This window comes from Perognathus longimembris, chromosome 12 (assembly GCF_023159225.1).
Source record: "Perognathus longimembris pacificus isolate PPM17 chromosome 12, ASM2315922v1, whole genome shotgun sequence".
In the NCBI taxonomy this organism is placed as follows: domain Eukaryota; kingdom Metazoa; phylum Chordata; class Mammalia; order Rodentia; family Heteromyidae; genus Perognathus; species Perognathus longimembris.
Genome location: NC_063172.1, coordinates 48,621,456 through 48,637,046, shown reverse-complemented (window position 1 = coordinate 48,637,046; position 15,591 = coordinate 48,621,456). Strand labels below are relative to the sequence as shown.

The 15,591-nt window shown below is 35.8% G+C and overlaps 1 protein-coding gene across 2 annotated transcripts in view; it reads left to right on the top strand.

Annotated features, from left to right (window-relative positions):
• Positions 1–15,305, top strand: part of Crispld1 (cysteine rich secretory protein LCCL domain containing 1) — a 40,954-nt gene extending 25,649 nt beyond the window's left edge. For both annotated transcript variants that reach the window (XM_048358714.1, XM_048358715.1), the window contains 9 exons: positions 437–577; positions 749–809; positions 919–985; positions 1,186–1,316; positions 3,198–3,241; positions 3,325–3,397; positions 8,359–8,434; positions 12,495–12,625; positions 14,396–15,305. In XM_048358714.1, the coding sequence (XP_048214671.1) occupies positions 437–577; positions 749–809; positions 919–985; positions 1,186–1,316; positions 3,198–3,241; positions 3,325–3,397; positions 8,359–8,434; positions 12,495–12,625; positions 14,396–14,447 (776 nt within the window). In that variant the 3' untranslated portion in view covers positions 14,448–15,305. The remainder of the gene's footprint in view (positions 1–436; positions 578–748; positions 810–918; positions 986–1,185; positions 1,317–3,197; positions 3,242–3,324; positions 3,398–8,358; positions 8,435–12,494; positions 12,626–14,395) is intronic.
• Positions 15,306–15,591: the final 286 nt, after the last annotated feature.

Sequence of the window (15,591 nt, the reverse complement as noted above, 5' to 3'; positions counted from 1 at the left end):
TCTTTAAGCTACATTTCCGTTGTGCTGAGTTCTAAATGATTTTTCTTGATGATTCTAGAAGTAGGATTCTATTGGGGAAGTCAAGCTCAAATTTCCTAAGCTCTGACTTTATTAGATCACGGCATCAATTTCAGGGTATTCTCATGAAACACGGGACTATCAGCATATTGTATCAGCAAAGTTTAGAAATGACTATATTGAATATTGATATTAGCCTCAATGAATGAAGTGCTCAAACAAAGGCTTATGGGTATATTTCATTTACCTTAGTGCAGTGCAAGAGGCCATCCAGAACCTGTGCCCCTACCCATACCAAAAAAGGACTGTTTTTCTTGTTTTAAATATTAAGCAGGTATAGAAAAATAATTCTACTTTTTAATAATTCCTGCTCATAGAAGATGAAGTTCATATGTTTTAAATCCTTTCTCTTTAACAGAAGGGTCTGATGGGTATTATCCAGCCAGAGAAGAGGAGACAAATGAAGTTGAACGGCAGCAGGCACAAGTGCACGACTCCCACGTCCGGACAAGATCGGATGACAGTAACAGGAATGAAGTCATCAGCACCCAGCAAATGTGTAAGACCACTGCACATTTATATAGAGGACATATCCATCTATAGTTTATCTGAGTATTTTTCAAATGGAAAGAAATACGCCACTATAATGTACATAATAAGTCACAGGTTACTTTACAACAGGTTAGAAGGATTTTACCTTATCAAAATTGTGTTTGTTTTTTCCTCTTAGCCCAAATAGTTTCTTGTGAAGTAAGACTACGAGACCAGTGCAAAGGGACCACCTGCAACAGGTACTGGCTACTGTTATTCATAAAGTCAGCTGACGAAATTGAAGACTCATTTGAATTAAATACTGACATTGGGTAGTGCTAAATTTTGTTCTCAATTATTTTCACTTAGATATGAATGTCCTGCTGGCTGTTTGGACAGCAAAGCCAAAGTAATTGGCAGTGTACACTATGAAATGGTAAGCACACCAGTGTGATTATTTGGGAGCAGAAACCCTGTCATTTAATACATAGATTTTTACTATGGATTATACAATTTATATTAAATACATATGTGTATACACACATTTTTCTCAGATATATTTATGTTAAAGTCATGTACATAGTTATTTTATGTAAAATTTGAGTATTATCTTTGTATTGCTTTTCTTTCTTTCAGCAATCCAGCATCTGTAGAGCTGCAATTCACTACGGTATAATAGATAATGAAGGTGGCTGGGTAGATGTCACTAGACAGGGAAGAAAACATTATTTCATCAAATCTAATAGAAATGGTGTTCAAACCATCGGGTAAGTAGTCAAATGATCATTTGGGTCAGATGATCTTTAAATTATAAAAATGAGCTAACCTAATTTTAGAACAAAGTTTAGAAGAATTTATATATGCAGAACAGAAGTAGCTTTCTTTTAGGCACATATTTTCCATTAGTAAAAAGAAGAAAAAGGAACTAAATTTGAAGTCAAAGACTTTTGCTTATCAAATGCATGTTAAAACTCTTGAGTTTTCAAAGGTGATGATGAATGTATGGATTTAGAGTTAACTCAGTGTGAAACAACACATTTTCCAAATAGGCTAGAAGATACCCTAGAGAAGGTGCTTTGCATATTCTCTGCCCTGGTTAGAGAAAATGCTTACTTTATGTCACAGCAATTTTGTTAACAGGATAAATTGGGTAAAAGAGAATTTTGAAAAGGTCTCTGATCTATAGTGGTATATATATGTAGGTTCACACAACATAAAAAAATTCAGTACATTTTAAGTCTAAAACCCTATGGATTTTTATGTGTAGAAAGCAGAATAATGTAGGTTTGTTGTTGTTTTCTTTTTTGGTCAGCAGTGGGGCTTGAACTCTGGGCCTGGGTGCTGTCCCTGAGTTCTTCAGTTCAAGGGCAGTGCTCTACCATTTTGAGCCACAATGCCACTTCCCATTTTCTGGTGGCTAATTGGAGATAGGAGTCTCACGGACTCTCTTGCCTGGGCTGGCTTTGAACCTCAGTCCTCAGATCTTAGCCTCCTGAGTATCTGGGATTTCAGATGTGAGCTACTGGCTCCTGGCTAATAGAGGCTTTTGAAATATCTTTGTTTATTATATTTTCCCCCTCAAAGTAAGAAATTAAGCATATTGAACCTTCTAGGAAATATGGTATAGTCACAGTCTCTTTCTTTTCTAACTATATAAATTATACTCCACAATAGGTTTACAACAAAATAAAATATTATAAAAAAATTCACTAAAGTCTTCAAATTTTTGGAAGGACCTTTTATATGTATAATTTTATTGAAAAGCTTGATGTGGAATTCTACCCATTAGCAATAACTCTCTTTAGTAAAATGTTCATTAGTTTATCCACTCAGAAAATTTTATTGCCATTAATGAGTATAATTATTAGCTGAACATTGAGTGCTGTATTAAAAATTCATTCTCTTATTTACTGTTTTCCCCTCGTAAACTTAATTTGGGATTGTCAATTGTAGAAATGTTATTGAAATGTGGCATGCACTATGTTTAAAGGGTAATTTATTTGGCACTTCAAACTATTATTTGGAGGGGTCACATTACAAATAATGAATAGTAAACACTGAATTTTTTTAAGTTTTTATTATAAAACTGATGTACAGAGAGGTTACAGTTTCATACGTTAGGCATTGGATACATTTCTTGTACTTTTGTTACCTTGTCCCTTGAAGATGATATAAATAAAAGATTCTTGAGATCTTAGACTTTGAATCATGAGCAAATGAGCATACCATGTTAAATAGCATTCTTTTCCACCTAACCTCTGCTATAGATGTTTTCCTTAAAATTTGGGTGCAAATAAACCAATTATAATTTTGACATATAATAGTGTACCTAATTTTGCATTCCTGTTTCTTAATAATTCATGTATTGAGAAGTTCTTTCATTTGCAGTAGACTTGTGAAGTAGATATTAGTGTGAGCAAAAAATACTTGCAAGATACTTTTTGTTTTATAGTCTTCTTGTAATATTACTTCTATTTGCTATAGTAAAGGATTAAGTAACTTGGTTGTATTCTTGTATCACTACCTATGTAACTATTTGATTTAACTGATTAATAACCAAAGTACATACAGACATGTAAGTTCCAAGAATGGTCTTGATGATGACACTTGTAAGCAAGTGATTGACACTTCTGTCTTTCTATCTCCAGCAAATATCAGTCTGCTAATTCCTTCACAGTCTCTAAAGTAACAGGTTAGTATTTTTTCATCATTCTTTTATTGCTGTGTGGTATGTTTTTGCTTATTCACTTACTATTACATGTTTTAATTCTTTAGTTCAGGCTATAACTTGTGAAACTACTGTGGAGCAACTCTGCCCATTTCATAAACCTTCTTCACACTGCCCAAGGTAGGTGTGAAGGTGTGTGTGTGTGTGTGTGTGTGTGTGTGTGCACGCGCGCGCCTGTGTGTATGTTTGTGTGTGATCCCTTGTCTGGTGATTTATGTTTTTACCTGAAATTCTGTTATTTGTAGGACTCAAAGTTGTGAATAATCTTAAACTGTTAAGCAAAAGGGACCAAGCAGTGAGATCTCTTTGATCATGCATACTGCAGTGCTCCTACTGTGTCTGCTCCAGATGCAAAGTGCTTTCTGCTGCTCCCTAATAGCAGCATCTAGGCATGTGACCTGTATGTTCCTGTGCTATAAGGAGTTTCGTATTAGCCTACTTGTGGTATTATAACAAAATGCCACAGGTTGGATGACATAGCAGAATTTTGTTTCTCACAGTTCTGCAGTATGGGAAATGCAAAATTAAGTTTTTAACTGATTTGTTCTTGCTAGGGGTTGTCTTCCTAGCTTTCAGATTGTCACCTTCCCTGTGTGTCCTCACAGGGGTTGGGACAAAGAGATTTCTCCCTTTTATCTCTTCCTTTTATAATTTTTTTCTTTTGTTAATTTAATTTTATTGTCAAGGTGATGTACAAAGGGGTTACAGTTACATAAGTAAGGTAGTAAGTACCTTTCTTGTTTTACTTGTTACCCCTCCCTCATTATAATTTTTAATTTTTATTATCAAAGTGATGTATAGAGGGGTTACAGTTACATAAATCAGGTAATTAGTACATTTCCTTTTGAACAGTGTCACCACTCCCTCATTCTCGCCCAGTTTTTTCCATCCCGTCTCCCTTGTCCCAACGTTTCTGTGCTTTTCCTTCTCCTTTCTAAACCAGATAAACTTACATACAAGACAAAGGGTACAGAAATCAAATATAGTGACAAAAGAGAATAAAACAAAGAAAAAAGGAAAGAATTTTTTTTAACTAACCACAAACACAATAAAGAAAAACTACTTGTTTCAATTTCTTGGAGTTCACTTCGATAAGCATCCTTTTATATGGCCATATGCACATAGTTATTGAGCCCTTGTGATTCTCTTCTAAGAATATCCTCCTTTGTTCTCACTGTGTGAATGTTTAGATGGCAGTTTAGTTAATCATGACTAGGTGTAATTATTTGTCTTTTGCTATCCATTGGGTTTACTTGTATATTTACAGCCACATTCTAATTATTAAATGAGGGAAACCATGCAGCCTGTGTTTCTTTGGGTCTGGCTTACTTTGCTTAATATAAATTTTTTCAAGACTTTCCCTTCAGTGGATGAATGGACCAGGAAAGGTGGTATATATACACAATGGAATTCTATACTTCTATCAGAAAGAATGACATTGTATCTCTTCTTGTAAGGACAGGCACTAACCTTAATGGAAATGAGCCCCACTCTTAGGACCTTATTTAACCCTAATTACCCCCATCAAAGGCTACTTCCAAATCTGGTCATATTCAACCAATGAAATTTGGAGTGACAAAAACATGGAATCTCTAATAAGTTCTTCCAACAGAAAATAAAATGGTAGAACTCTTATTTTCTAATATTGTTATCTAATTGCAGTTGGTAAGTTAAAATACTCAAATCTCCATTTTAAAGAATTAAAATGAAGTTTACCTACAATAAAATAATGAAAGGATGACTGCATTCGTCTTGGCCAAGCTGAGGTGAAACTGTTGTGTCATGGTCTTGCACCCTAATTTGTACCCAGGAAAGGTGTTATGTTCCATTATAGCCAGTCCTCAGTCTCCCCCACTGCTTTCATTAATGCAAACATCCATATCATTTCTAGAAGCCATCAACAATATTTACAGGCATAACTGTAGTATGATGTACTGGCTTTACTTAAAATATTTAAGGGCCCTATTTTTTATGGCAGTTTATTTACTTTGGAGAGCCTTCATTACTTAATTTTTTTAAAGCCTTCATTCCTTTTAAAGTAAAATCAGAGCTGGGCATGAGTGCTTTACACTGCTACTCAGTAGGCTGAGATCTGAGGGTAACAGTTTGAAGATAGCTAGGCAGGAAAATCTGTGAGACTCTTATCTCCAATTAGCCACCAGAAAGTCAGAAGTAGAACTATGGTTCAGGTGGTAGAGAGTTAGCCTTAAGCAAAAAAAAGAGCTCAGGAAGCCGGGAGCTAGTGACTCACGTCTATAATCCTAGCTACTCAGGAGACTGAGATCTGAGGATCTTGGTTCAAAGCCAGCCTGGGCAGGAAAGTCCGTGAGACTCTTAGCTCCAGTTAACCAGAAAACTGGAAGTGACACTGTGGTTCAAGTGGTAGAGTACTCGCCTTAAGCTGAATTGCTCAGGGACAGAGCCCAGCCCAGAGTTCAAGCCCCATGACCGACAAAGAAAAAACAAAAAGCTCAGGGACATTGTTCAGATCCTAAATCAATCCTCTGGATAAAAATAAAAAGAAATAAATTTTAAAATCAGTATTTCATTTAAGAAAAAATGAGATGGTGTTCATAAGAAAACAGAAGATATTAATATAAAAGTGATTATTTCTTTTTCTGCTAGCAGGTAGTTTCTCAATTATAAGCATGAAATAAAAGATTAGTTCTTCACATGGGAATTGCTAACCTGCTTCCTATTAGAAACCCAATTCTTTTTGTCTGTATGACAAGTAATGATGTTACTATGTGACAGTTAATAACTAGGGAGTCATCTGTCTTAGCATTTCATTTCTCTTCCACAGCTTAGACAAAGTCTATTCTAGAGAGAATGACTGGAGCAAATAAATTTTAAATATTTAACTGTGGAAGAACTTGAAGGGACCAGATTTACCTGCACAGTGATATCCTTGGGATGTTCCATTACTGTCAGGACAACCCAAAACAACCTCCTCAGTTGCTTAGTACCATAATCTTGCAGAAAATATGGGTGGTGTATTTATGTTAAGTATGATTGTATGGTTTTGTGTGCATGTGTGTTTATGTTTTGTGTGTATTAATGAAAATAGTAAACATATATATAGGCAATTAAGTCTTTAAAATCAATTGAATATTCAATGTAAAAAAGTGTCATTAATAGTTCTCATTATTTTTATTCAAAACTTACAAAGTATAGGTCAAAGAATATTTCCTAAGTTACTACTTTTCTTTTCAATAGCGTATGACAGGTGTCAATAGAGATTAAACTCAAACAAGAAAAAAATTCTCAAATCTTTCTTTTAAGTAAATTCAATTTAGAATTGCTAATTTTGACCATCTGTAAGTGAAGTTCCAGGACTGAGTGAGACTACAAAGCATGATACCAATGTAGAACAGGTGGTTTTCTACCGTAGGATGGGTAGTGAGTATGGTTCTCACCATGAAATCTTTTTCCCATCAAGGATGTCTACCTCCTATAGATACCTTAAGACGTGGTTTTTTTCAATAACACCCACCTTTTAACTCAGTTATTCTAATGCATATTCACTTAATATATACATTTAAGTGGCTCTGGTTAAGGTATATACCCTGGGATATACAAAATTATATGAATTTTTAAGAGATAGAGCTCTGACTATGTCTTAAAAGCTATCTAAAGGACCTCTGACTCATTGACCACCTTTTAGAAAAAAACACTGATTCCATCCTGTGCTACCAGTAATTTTCATGTGGTAAATATTGAGAATCTCATTCAGTATATAAAATAAAATTTTTTGCATTTTATTTCTTTTTAGCACATGAATGTGTATATGAATGAGAAAGGGAGGAGGGAGGAAGAGGGAGGAGAGAAAGCATTAAGAAGCCTTAATTTTTCACTGGCAAGTTGACATTTTTGTGAGCTCTCAAGATGGATTGAATTTTTTGTTATGCAGTGATAAATTCACTGTATATTTAAATAAGAAGTCTTTAAACAATGTCTTTAAATGAGCTAAGCTAATCAGTAAGTCAACAAGAGACCCAGAGAAAGCATATTTCATGCAGAAAGGAGGAAGCAAATTTCATGCAGAAAAGAGAAGTGCAAAGGGCCAGAGGTAGTAGCATCTTGCTTGAGGAATGACCATCAGGCCATGTGCTTGAACAAGCCTGGTGAGAAAAAAACAGTAGACTATAAAGTTAGCTAACAATGGTTCCAAATATGCAGCGCTTATTCTAGGGATCTTCTCATTAATTCTGAATGGCATGGCTAACCATTGGAATATTTGGGGCAGAGAAATGACATGCTTGGATTTGTCTGTCTCAATACAAGTGTGTGGAAAACACTGGAGAGGGTCAAATCAAGCAAGGACACTAAGTTTAACAGTAGATGATGACTTCATGTTGCCATGGTTGAAGAATTTAGGAATGCCCAGATCTTAGAGATATTACAATTGATAATGGATAGCTGTTACTGATGGGTTGAATGTAAGGTGTAAGATAAAGAAAGAGAAGGAAGAAGGACAGAAGAAAGGTTTGGGGGTGTGTGGCTCCTGTAATAATGGTGTTCCCCTGTATTATGAATGAGAGCTGACAGATGAAACATATTTGGGGCCAGGAGAGATTAGGTATTTGGTTGTAGACCACCTAAGGGAGAGTTCTCTATTAGAACAGGTACTGGAAAACTGCGAAAGGTATACAAATTTGGAAAAAGAAACGTCCCCACTGGAGATGCTCACTTGAAAATCAACTCATTATACATAATCATTAGCACCATAAAATTGGATAAAATACCCAAGGTGTGAAAGTATAGAAGAAAAGCTTGGGAGGTGAGACAGATTTACTAAGCTACACAAATTGACTGCTGAGTTCTTAGCACTGAAGTGAACCCTTAATTTAGAAGGCTTCCTGGCTAAATGAGAAAGAAAGAAGGATCATATATTAGTGAAAACTTGGAAATGTATGAAGAAAAAGGAAGCAATTGTGCCTAGGACCTACCTTATATAATTGACCTATTTCAGAAGAGAAAATGTGAGAAGAGGTGTAGCAATGTTGACTTCGCTTCTCTGTATAAAGATTTTCAAAGAATGGTTGGTATTATAAGATAACTTTATACGTAATTTTTTTCAGAGTGTATTGTCCTCGTAACTGCATGCAGGCAAATCCACATTATGCTCGTGTGATAGGATCTCGAATCTATTCTGATGTAAGTACCTTAACTTATACAGCTCTCCATGTGAGTAGATAAAAATATATGTTAAGTAGTAGTTCATGTGTATAAGCCTAGCTACTTAGAGGACTGAGATCTGAGGATTGCAGTTCAATGCCAGTCCAGACAAAAAAAAGTCTGAGACTTTTATCTCCAATTAAACAGTAAAAAGCAGGAAGTAGAGGTTTGTCGATCTGTAGTGTGCCAAGGATTATAGGAGTGAGCCACCAGTACCAGGCAAGGTAGGTATCCATTCTTGAGACATGAGGGTATTCTGTGTGTGCAAGCTGGTGTGTTTATATTTCATGCCACAGACATGTATAAACCTTTGCCAGTCTATAAGCCAAAGAGCTAAAAAAGCAAACAGGAATATTATTTTGAATATGATGGGAAATAGATGAAGTAAGAGAGTCTGAAATATGAACATCTCCATCTTACTTCTTTTGACAAGTTCATTTAGATCTGGATTGTTTTTGTTTTTCGTTTTGTTTTCCAGTTTAGTTTGAAATTCTTCTCCAGTTACAAGTCTTTCCTGTTGCAGATTTGCCTTCTTCTCATCTGCCGCTTTCATGTCTTGGGTGGTAACTTGAATTTGCTAGTGCTCACATTTGTGCTGGTAGCCTTGTTTCAAACACATTAAAAAAAATAATGTTGTTCTATCAAAGTCATAGTCTTTCTTTATATCTCAATTATGGCTGCTTCTCTGGGAGATACATTACTGGCTCTCCCAATGCCAGGATGAAATCATGCTTCTTTCGAACCTTATTACTTTATGTTTTCCTCTTTGCACTTAATGTGTTTTTAGGTGTTTTGATTGTTACCTTGGCCCTTTTATTATTAGTTTGTAAGATTCTTGAGGGCAGCCGGTGGGCAATTCACTCATCACCTTTCCATCACTCTGTCTGTCAACCTGTGAAGAAGAGGGGCTTATTTCTGCCTTGACACACCTCTGAACTCACAGTGGTATCCGCCTCCAAGCCATTTTCACCCACACCAATATGTGTTAAAATAAAGAAACAGAAATGGGCATATCTGGACTCATCCAAGATTTCCAAGATGTCATTCTTTCCAGATTTTCCTTTCCACCACTGGAACTTTGTGGCAAAAGCCTTTCAAAATATTCTGTACACTTCTTTACTTTTCAGTCATCTCTTGCTAGAGTTAGAGCTTTGCTGGAATTTTTTTCCAAAGATCACTTTATCTTTGTATTTAAATGAAGTGGGTAGGTGTTGTGAAGTATCTTATGGGTATCTTGAAAATTCATTTGTAAATATGATGATTATTATCACATGGATGCAGAGATAGAGATGAAAACCATTAGCAGCCTGTTGTTTTTGTTTTTTTTTTCAATTTTCACAAAGGAGATAGTCTCTTCAATAACAGCTAATATGGGAAGCGGGGATTGAATCAATCAATTTCCACTCCTCTCTTTTCCTCCCTGCTGTCTCTTTCATTCCACATACAGAGTTGGATAGAATTTGTATATTCTGCTGCCCAAAATTTTTATTTAGTTTTAATTTCTCATCAATTGTGTCAACTTTTGCATGTGTTCAAAAGATTCCACTGTATTCCCAGATACATTCTGCTTCATTTACAATAAAGGATAGGTACAAAAAAAACCCACAAAATTCTGACCTTTGAACTTGGTAGGAATGCAGGCTGACTACATAGCTGTAAGCAAATTCCCAGTGTTCTGAAAACACAGTAAGTGCTTGGGACTTAGTGAATGTTATATCTAAGCACTTTTGCCGCCTGGGGGGGAAATACTGATAATACCTTTTTCACAGAAAAGGATAAATACTAAAATGTGTATGAAATGATTTTCTAATTCTATCTGCTAGGAATCAAATTGAGTATAATTATGAATTCAGTTTGGAACTTTAATACTGAATTAAATACCTCCTCCAAGTAAGGACACAAGGCTTTGGATATACAGTATTTTGTAGCATAGAAAAAGAATGAAAAGGATTAAACAGCTTGGCCTTCAGGCTCTTTGAGCTAATAAATACTGACAGATGGCACAGAGTTCAGAGCCCAGTGAGAAAGCAAGATCATACAAGAGACACACACGTAGACTTTTAAAGCACAGTTAAATCCCCACAGGTGCATAGATATAAGAAGAGAACTCAATAGGGGCATTGGGGAAAGCAGACCTGTGCAGGTAGTTAGGAGGTGAATTGCTCCTAAGTCCCAGAGTTCAAGTATTTCCTGTATGAGATTACCTCCGGCTACTGTCAAACTTTGGTAGAACCGTTAGATTAAAGCCAAAAATTAAGATCTACGGAAGACTTTGGTAGCCCAAAGAAGTTATTTGACTTTGGGAAGCCAGTAGTTAAAAAAATGCAAATGTTGGACCTAAACAACAAATTTTATCAACAGAAAGCTCCTGTTTGACTCTAATATATAACTATCACAATTGCTAGTATTTCTGTCAGAACTTTCAGACATGGGTGATAGGCTTTAAATCTAGGTAGAAAATTGACATTATTCTTTAGAATTTCTTCTTAAAGCACTCAACCACTTGAGACACTTTTTGTTTTGGTTATTTTTGAGATAGAGTCTTGTATTTACATCCAGTCAAGTCTGAACCATCATCTTCTTACTTTGCTTCCCACATAGCTGTGGAAACAGACACACTCCACCATACCCACTTGGCTTTCTTTTGTTTTTCTGAATGAGATGGAATCTCAAACATTTTGCCTTGTCTGGTTTTTGAACCTTATCTCTGCCTCCCAAGAGGTTGCAGGCAACTATATCCAGTCTTCCTGGAGTTATTGTGTCAAGCAACTATCTCTGCATAGATTATATTATTTAAAAGGGAAAAAAGTCTCCCCACTTAAGATATTTTCTATTGGAGCCCTAGAGATGTATACAACTATGGTTGAGTCCTATATAATCCAGAAGTGAATATAAATAAGGTACGTATTATACAATCTATGAACATATGTTCTACACCAAATGAAACATTATTTTTCTGTTGTTGTTGTTGGTGGTTGTGGGGCTTGAACTCTGGGCCTGGGCGCTGTCCCTTAGCTCTTCAGCTCAGCACTAGGGCTCTACCACTTGCACAGTACTACTTCTGATTTTCTGGTGGTGAATTGGAGATGAGTCTCATGGACTTTCCTGCCTGGGCTGGCTTTGAACCATGATCCTCAGATCTCAGCCTCCTGAAGAGCTAGAATTATAGACATGAGCCACTGGTGCCAGACTAAATGAAACATTCTACCATAAACTTTATACTATGCTAAACTTTGAGGATAAGCCCTTGAAGAGTTAAAGGGGGGAAATCTGTTTTTGTATTGCTTTGCCTATAAAAGTCTGCTGTTTGGATAGAAAAACTATTTTCTAGATTGAATGATGGGGAAGCCTAACCATGACAGTCATCCTTAGGGTCTGCCCTTAGACTGGCTCAGAATTGACTTCGATTTTGGAAACATTAAAAATTGTATTGTTATGGGGTAAGAAATGTTACGGGGTTCGAGGCAGGGGATTCTCTGTCCCTCCAAGAGTCCACCACTCAGAGACAGTCTCAAGCAAAAAGATGAGTTTATTGAGGAAGGAAAAAGCGAACTGACCAGCCAGGGATGCAGCGCAGACTCAGGAGCTGAAACTATGCCAGTGAAAAGCGGGCTGACTGGCCAGGGATACAGTGCAGACCCAGGAGCTGCCACTGTGACCCCAAGCAGTCCTCAAATTGGGGTTTATAAAGGTAAAAGCGTAGCACAGATGTAGGGGCTTGACACAGGGGGTAGAGTACACAATAAGTTCACAGATGTAGGAGGTTGATGCAGGGGGAAGAGCACGCAACAAACAAGTTAAGTAAGCCATTTACAGAAGCAGAATTTTGGGGTCAGGTTAGCCAAATCTACTCCCCCCCAGCATTTCCTGCCATGTTTTTTTAATCAAGATGGAGTCAGCTGTACTCCCTACAACAGTATGACAGCTGCTCGCTGGCCATGTAGACAGAGGTCAGTAACTTCTGTCCACTAGAAGAGTAGACTGGGCTCATTCAGCTGGCATTGCCTAATAAAGTACATTTTTTTTCTTGCCTCCTCAGATGTCCAGTATCTGCAGAGTAGCCATCCATGCTGGAGTGGTTCGAAATCATGGTGGTTATGTTGATGTTATGCCTGTGGACAAAAGAAAGACCTACACTGCTTCTTTTCAGAATGGAATCTTCTCAGAAAGGTAAAACGAAGCAAACATGCCTCCATGTCATCTTCAGTACACCATCTGCCTCATTATTGCTGATTGCTTTGCAGCAGTTGTAAATGAAGTGGCTGAGCCAGTTTGTTGCCTTTGCAACCTTGTCTAACAAGCAACCAGGGATGGGAGAAGCTGCAGTACCAGAGGGCCCTGTCTCCTGCAGGCTTGTAAAAATCAACATGAAAAATCGGATTAGGAGTCAGAACCACTCTTTTGTTAATGGATCTTGTAATTAGGAAATTTCCTTTATCCTCTTTTGGATTTTCTAGATTAGTTTTGATAGTTAATTCTTTCTAGATGAGCTAGGCTCAGAATATTTCTCTAATCCAATGATCTGACAAAGAATTCAACCGAAATAATGAATTTAATTTTGCCTACAACCATATTTTGTGTGCAATTGAAAGTTGGTATAATGTCAATGAACTCATTTGAGTTGTCCAATTTGTTGCTAAGTATTTTGGTGATTTCGGAATATTCGTATGATTCAGTTTATCAGCTATTGTTAAACACAGATAAATGAATCTTTAGTGATTTCTTTTTGCTACTGGCATTTGTGAAAGTAATACTAAGTTTCATTTACTTGTGTATATTCAAGGAAATAATTGCCTAACTTTTAGATATGTCCAGAGTTCTTCCAAATTGCCATCAGATGAGTCATATACCTAATTAGGATGACCATTCTTGCTACATTTATTGTTATTGTTATTATTTTTAAATATTTGTATGAAGAAGATGCCATTTACCAAAGCAGTTTATGAATATAATATATCTTGATCAATGTCACCTCTTTCAGCATTCTTAAACATCTCTCCCTTTCTCATACATCTCTCCTTTACCCACCTCATCCCTCATGCTTCTTACTTTTGTAGGATTGGATTCTTGTCTGCATTTTCCCTCTTTTCTCCTCTTTATTCATCTACTCCTCTTCCTTTGTCCCCATCTCACCTTTTTCAAGTATCTAATTTATGGTATTTTATTTTGTTGAACTTTCATTTTGGTTTTCTAAGTAATTATACTATTGAGCTCTCCCTCGAATCTACTATATTTCAGTTAAAACATTGTATATACTTGCTTATTATCCAACTTTCTTATATGTGGCTGTGCATTATTTTTAATTCACTGTAGAAGTACTTCCAAAGAGCATTGAGTTATGTTCCTCCCCCTCTTTTTCAATTTTAGTAAATAAAGCTTAGGACCTGATAGATTTGACAATTAAATTTACTAACATTTTTCTTGAAAGAAACAGTGGATATTGAGAGTTGATTTGTATGATAGCAATATAATTTAAGTTTAGTCAGACCTACAAAATAAACATCAGAAACTAGAACCCTGCATTGTATAAATATTAGCCATTTTTGTTAGTTACAGTTAATTTTTCAGTATGTAAATAGACTGTGAACCAGTCTCAGAATCTTAGAAAAGAACACCTACCTCTCCTGAAATATATTTCATTAGAATCCAAGGAAAAAATACATGAAAACATGATCTAGAATCTTTAAAATCCTAGACAGACTTTTCCTTTCATACATCTTAAATTTCTTTAGTAAACTTGTAGTACAGCTGACACCAACATATTAAGAATGATGTCATCCATGCCAGAGCTTTCCAACAACTATAAATTATAGTAGTTTAAGGAAGTTAACCATCTGGATTCACAGAACTGCTTCTTTGACTCTCATAAGAAAGCATGATTTATTAGAAGGATTATATGTACAGATGACATCAATGTATTTTTTGTGTGTATTTTTGCAGTTTACAGAATCCTCCCGGAGGAAAGGCATTCAGAGTATTTGCTGTCGTGTGAAATGGAGTGCTTGGAAGGGGATCATAAAGACTGTTCTAAATGCCATATTTCTGAAGTTTGTATAAAACTGTAACATTACTGTACAAAAGATAGCAACTATTTAACCCCCTACAAGTGCCAAATGCATATACATCTTGATAGACAAAGTCTATAAAATAAAACATGGGACATAGCTTTGGGAACAAAAATAATGAATATGTAATGGTTTTAGAAATCCTGTGTTAAATATTGCTATATTTTCTTAGCAGTTATTTCTATAGTTAATTACATAGTCATAATTGTTCTACATTTCATATATTACATGGTGCTTTGTATATGCCACTAATAAAAATGGAGCTAAGCAGTGAATGTGAATGGCCCACAGAAAATTATCTGGTGCACTAAAACCAATCGATTTTAAAACTGAAAGAAATCTTTTATCAGATTTTTTCCCAGTCCCATGCCATATTACCCTACTCTAAATCTCAAGTTGTTTTCTACTTAGTACCTGTATAGTGTTCTTCTTTTTTCAGTTTAGATATATACAGTACTAAGTCCTGATATTGCACTTATTATTTTGTATAAAATAATATTTTAATATTCAAGTGAACCTGTTAAAAATCTTTGACTCCTTTGGAATGACTTTAACTGTAAGTGGAATAAAGTCAAAGTTGTGGTATGTGGTATGACTAGTGATTATGTAATGTTAGAGTCACACATTTTTGTTTTATATCCTGGCACATACTCCTGCAGGCCAGGAAGTATAATAGCAAGAACAAAGATGGACCGATGTCTTATCTCACCATTGCCACTGATTTTCATAATGGCAAATGGCCTTGTGTATAAATGTTGCTATATTATGGTACCTAGAGTGGTGATATATTTGTTTCTATGGAAAATGTATTGTGCTTTGAGACTACAAGTCTATATGTGTTACTTTGTGGGTACTTTTTTTCTATTGGTGAATTTATTCATGTCCTGTAAACCTATTAAAGTTAACCATGATTCAAAGAAGTATTTTCAGTTCCCTTTGCACACATGCCTTGGCTTAGAAACCATCTTAAGAGTAGTGAGCATTATTGATATAAATAAGTCTTCTAAATTTGGGTTCTTGACTTTAGCATAAGCAACATAGTAAACTTAGTTATTTAAGTACACTTATGTG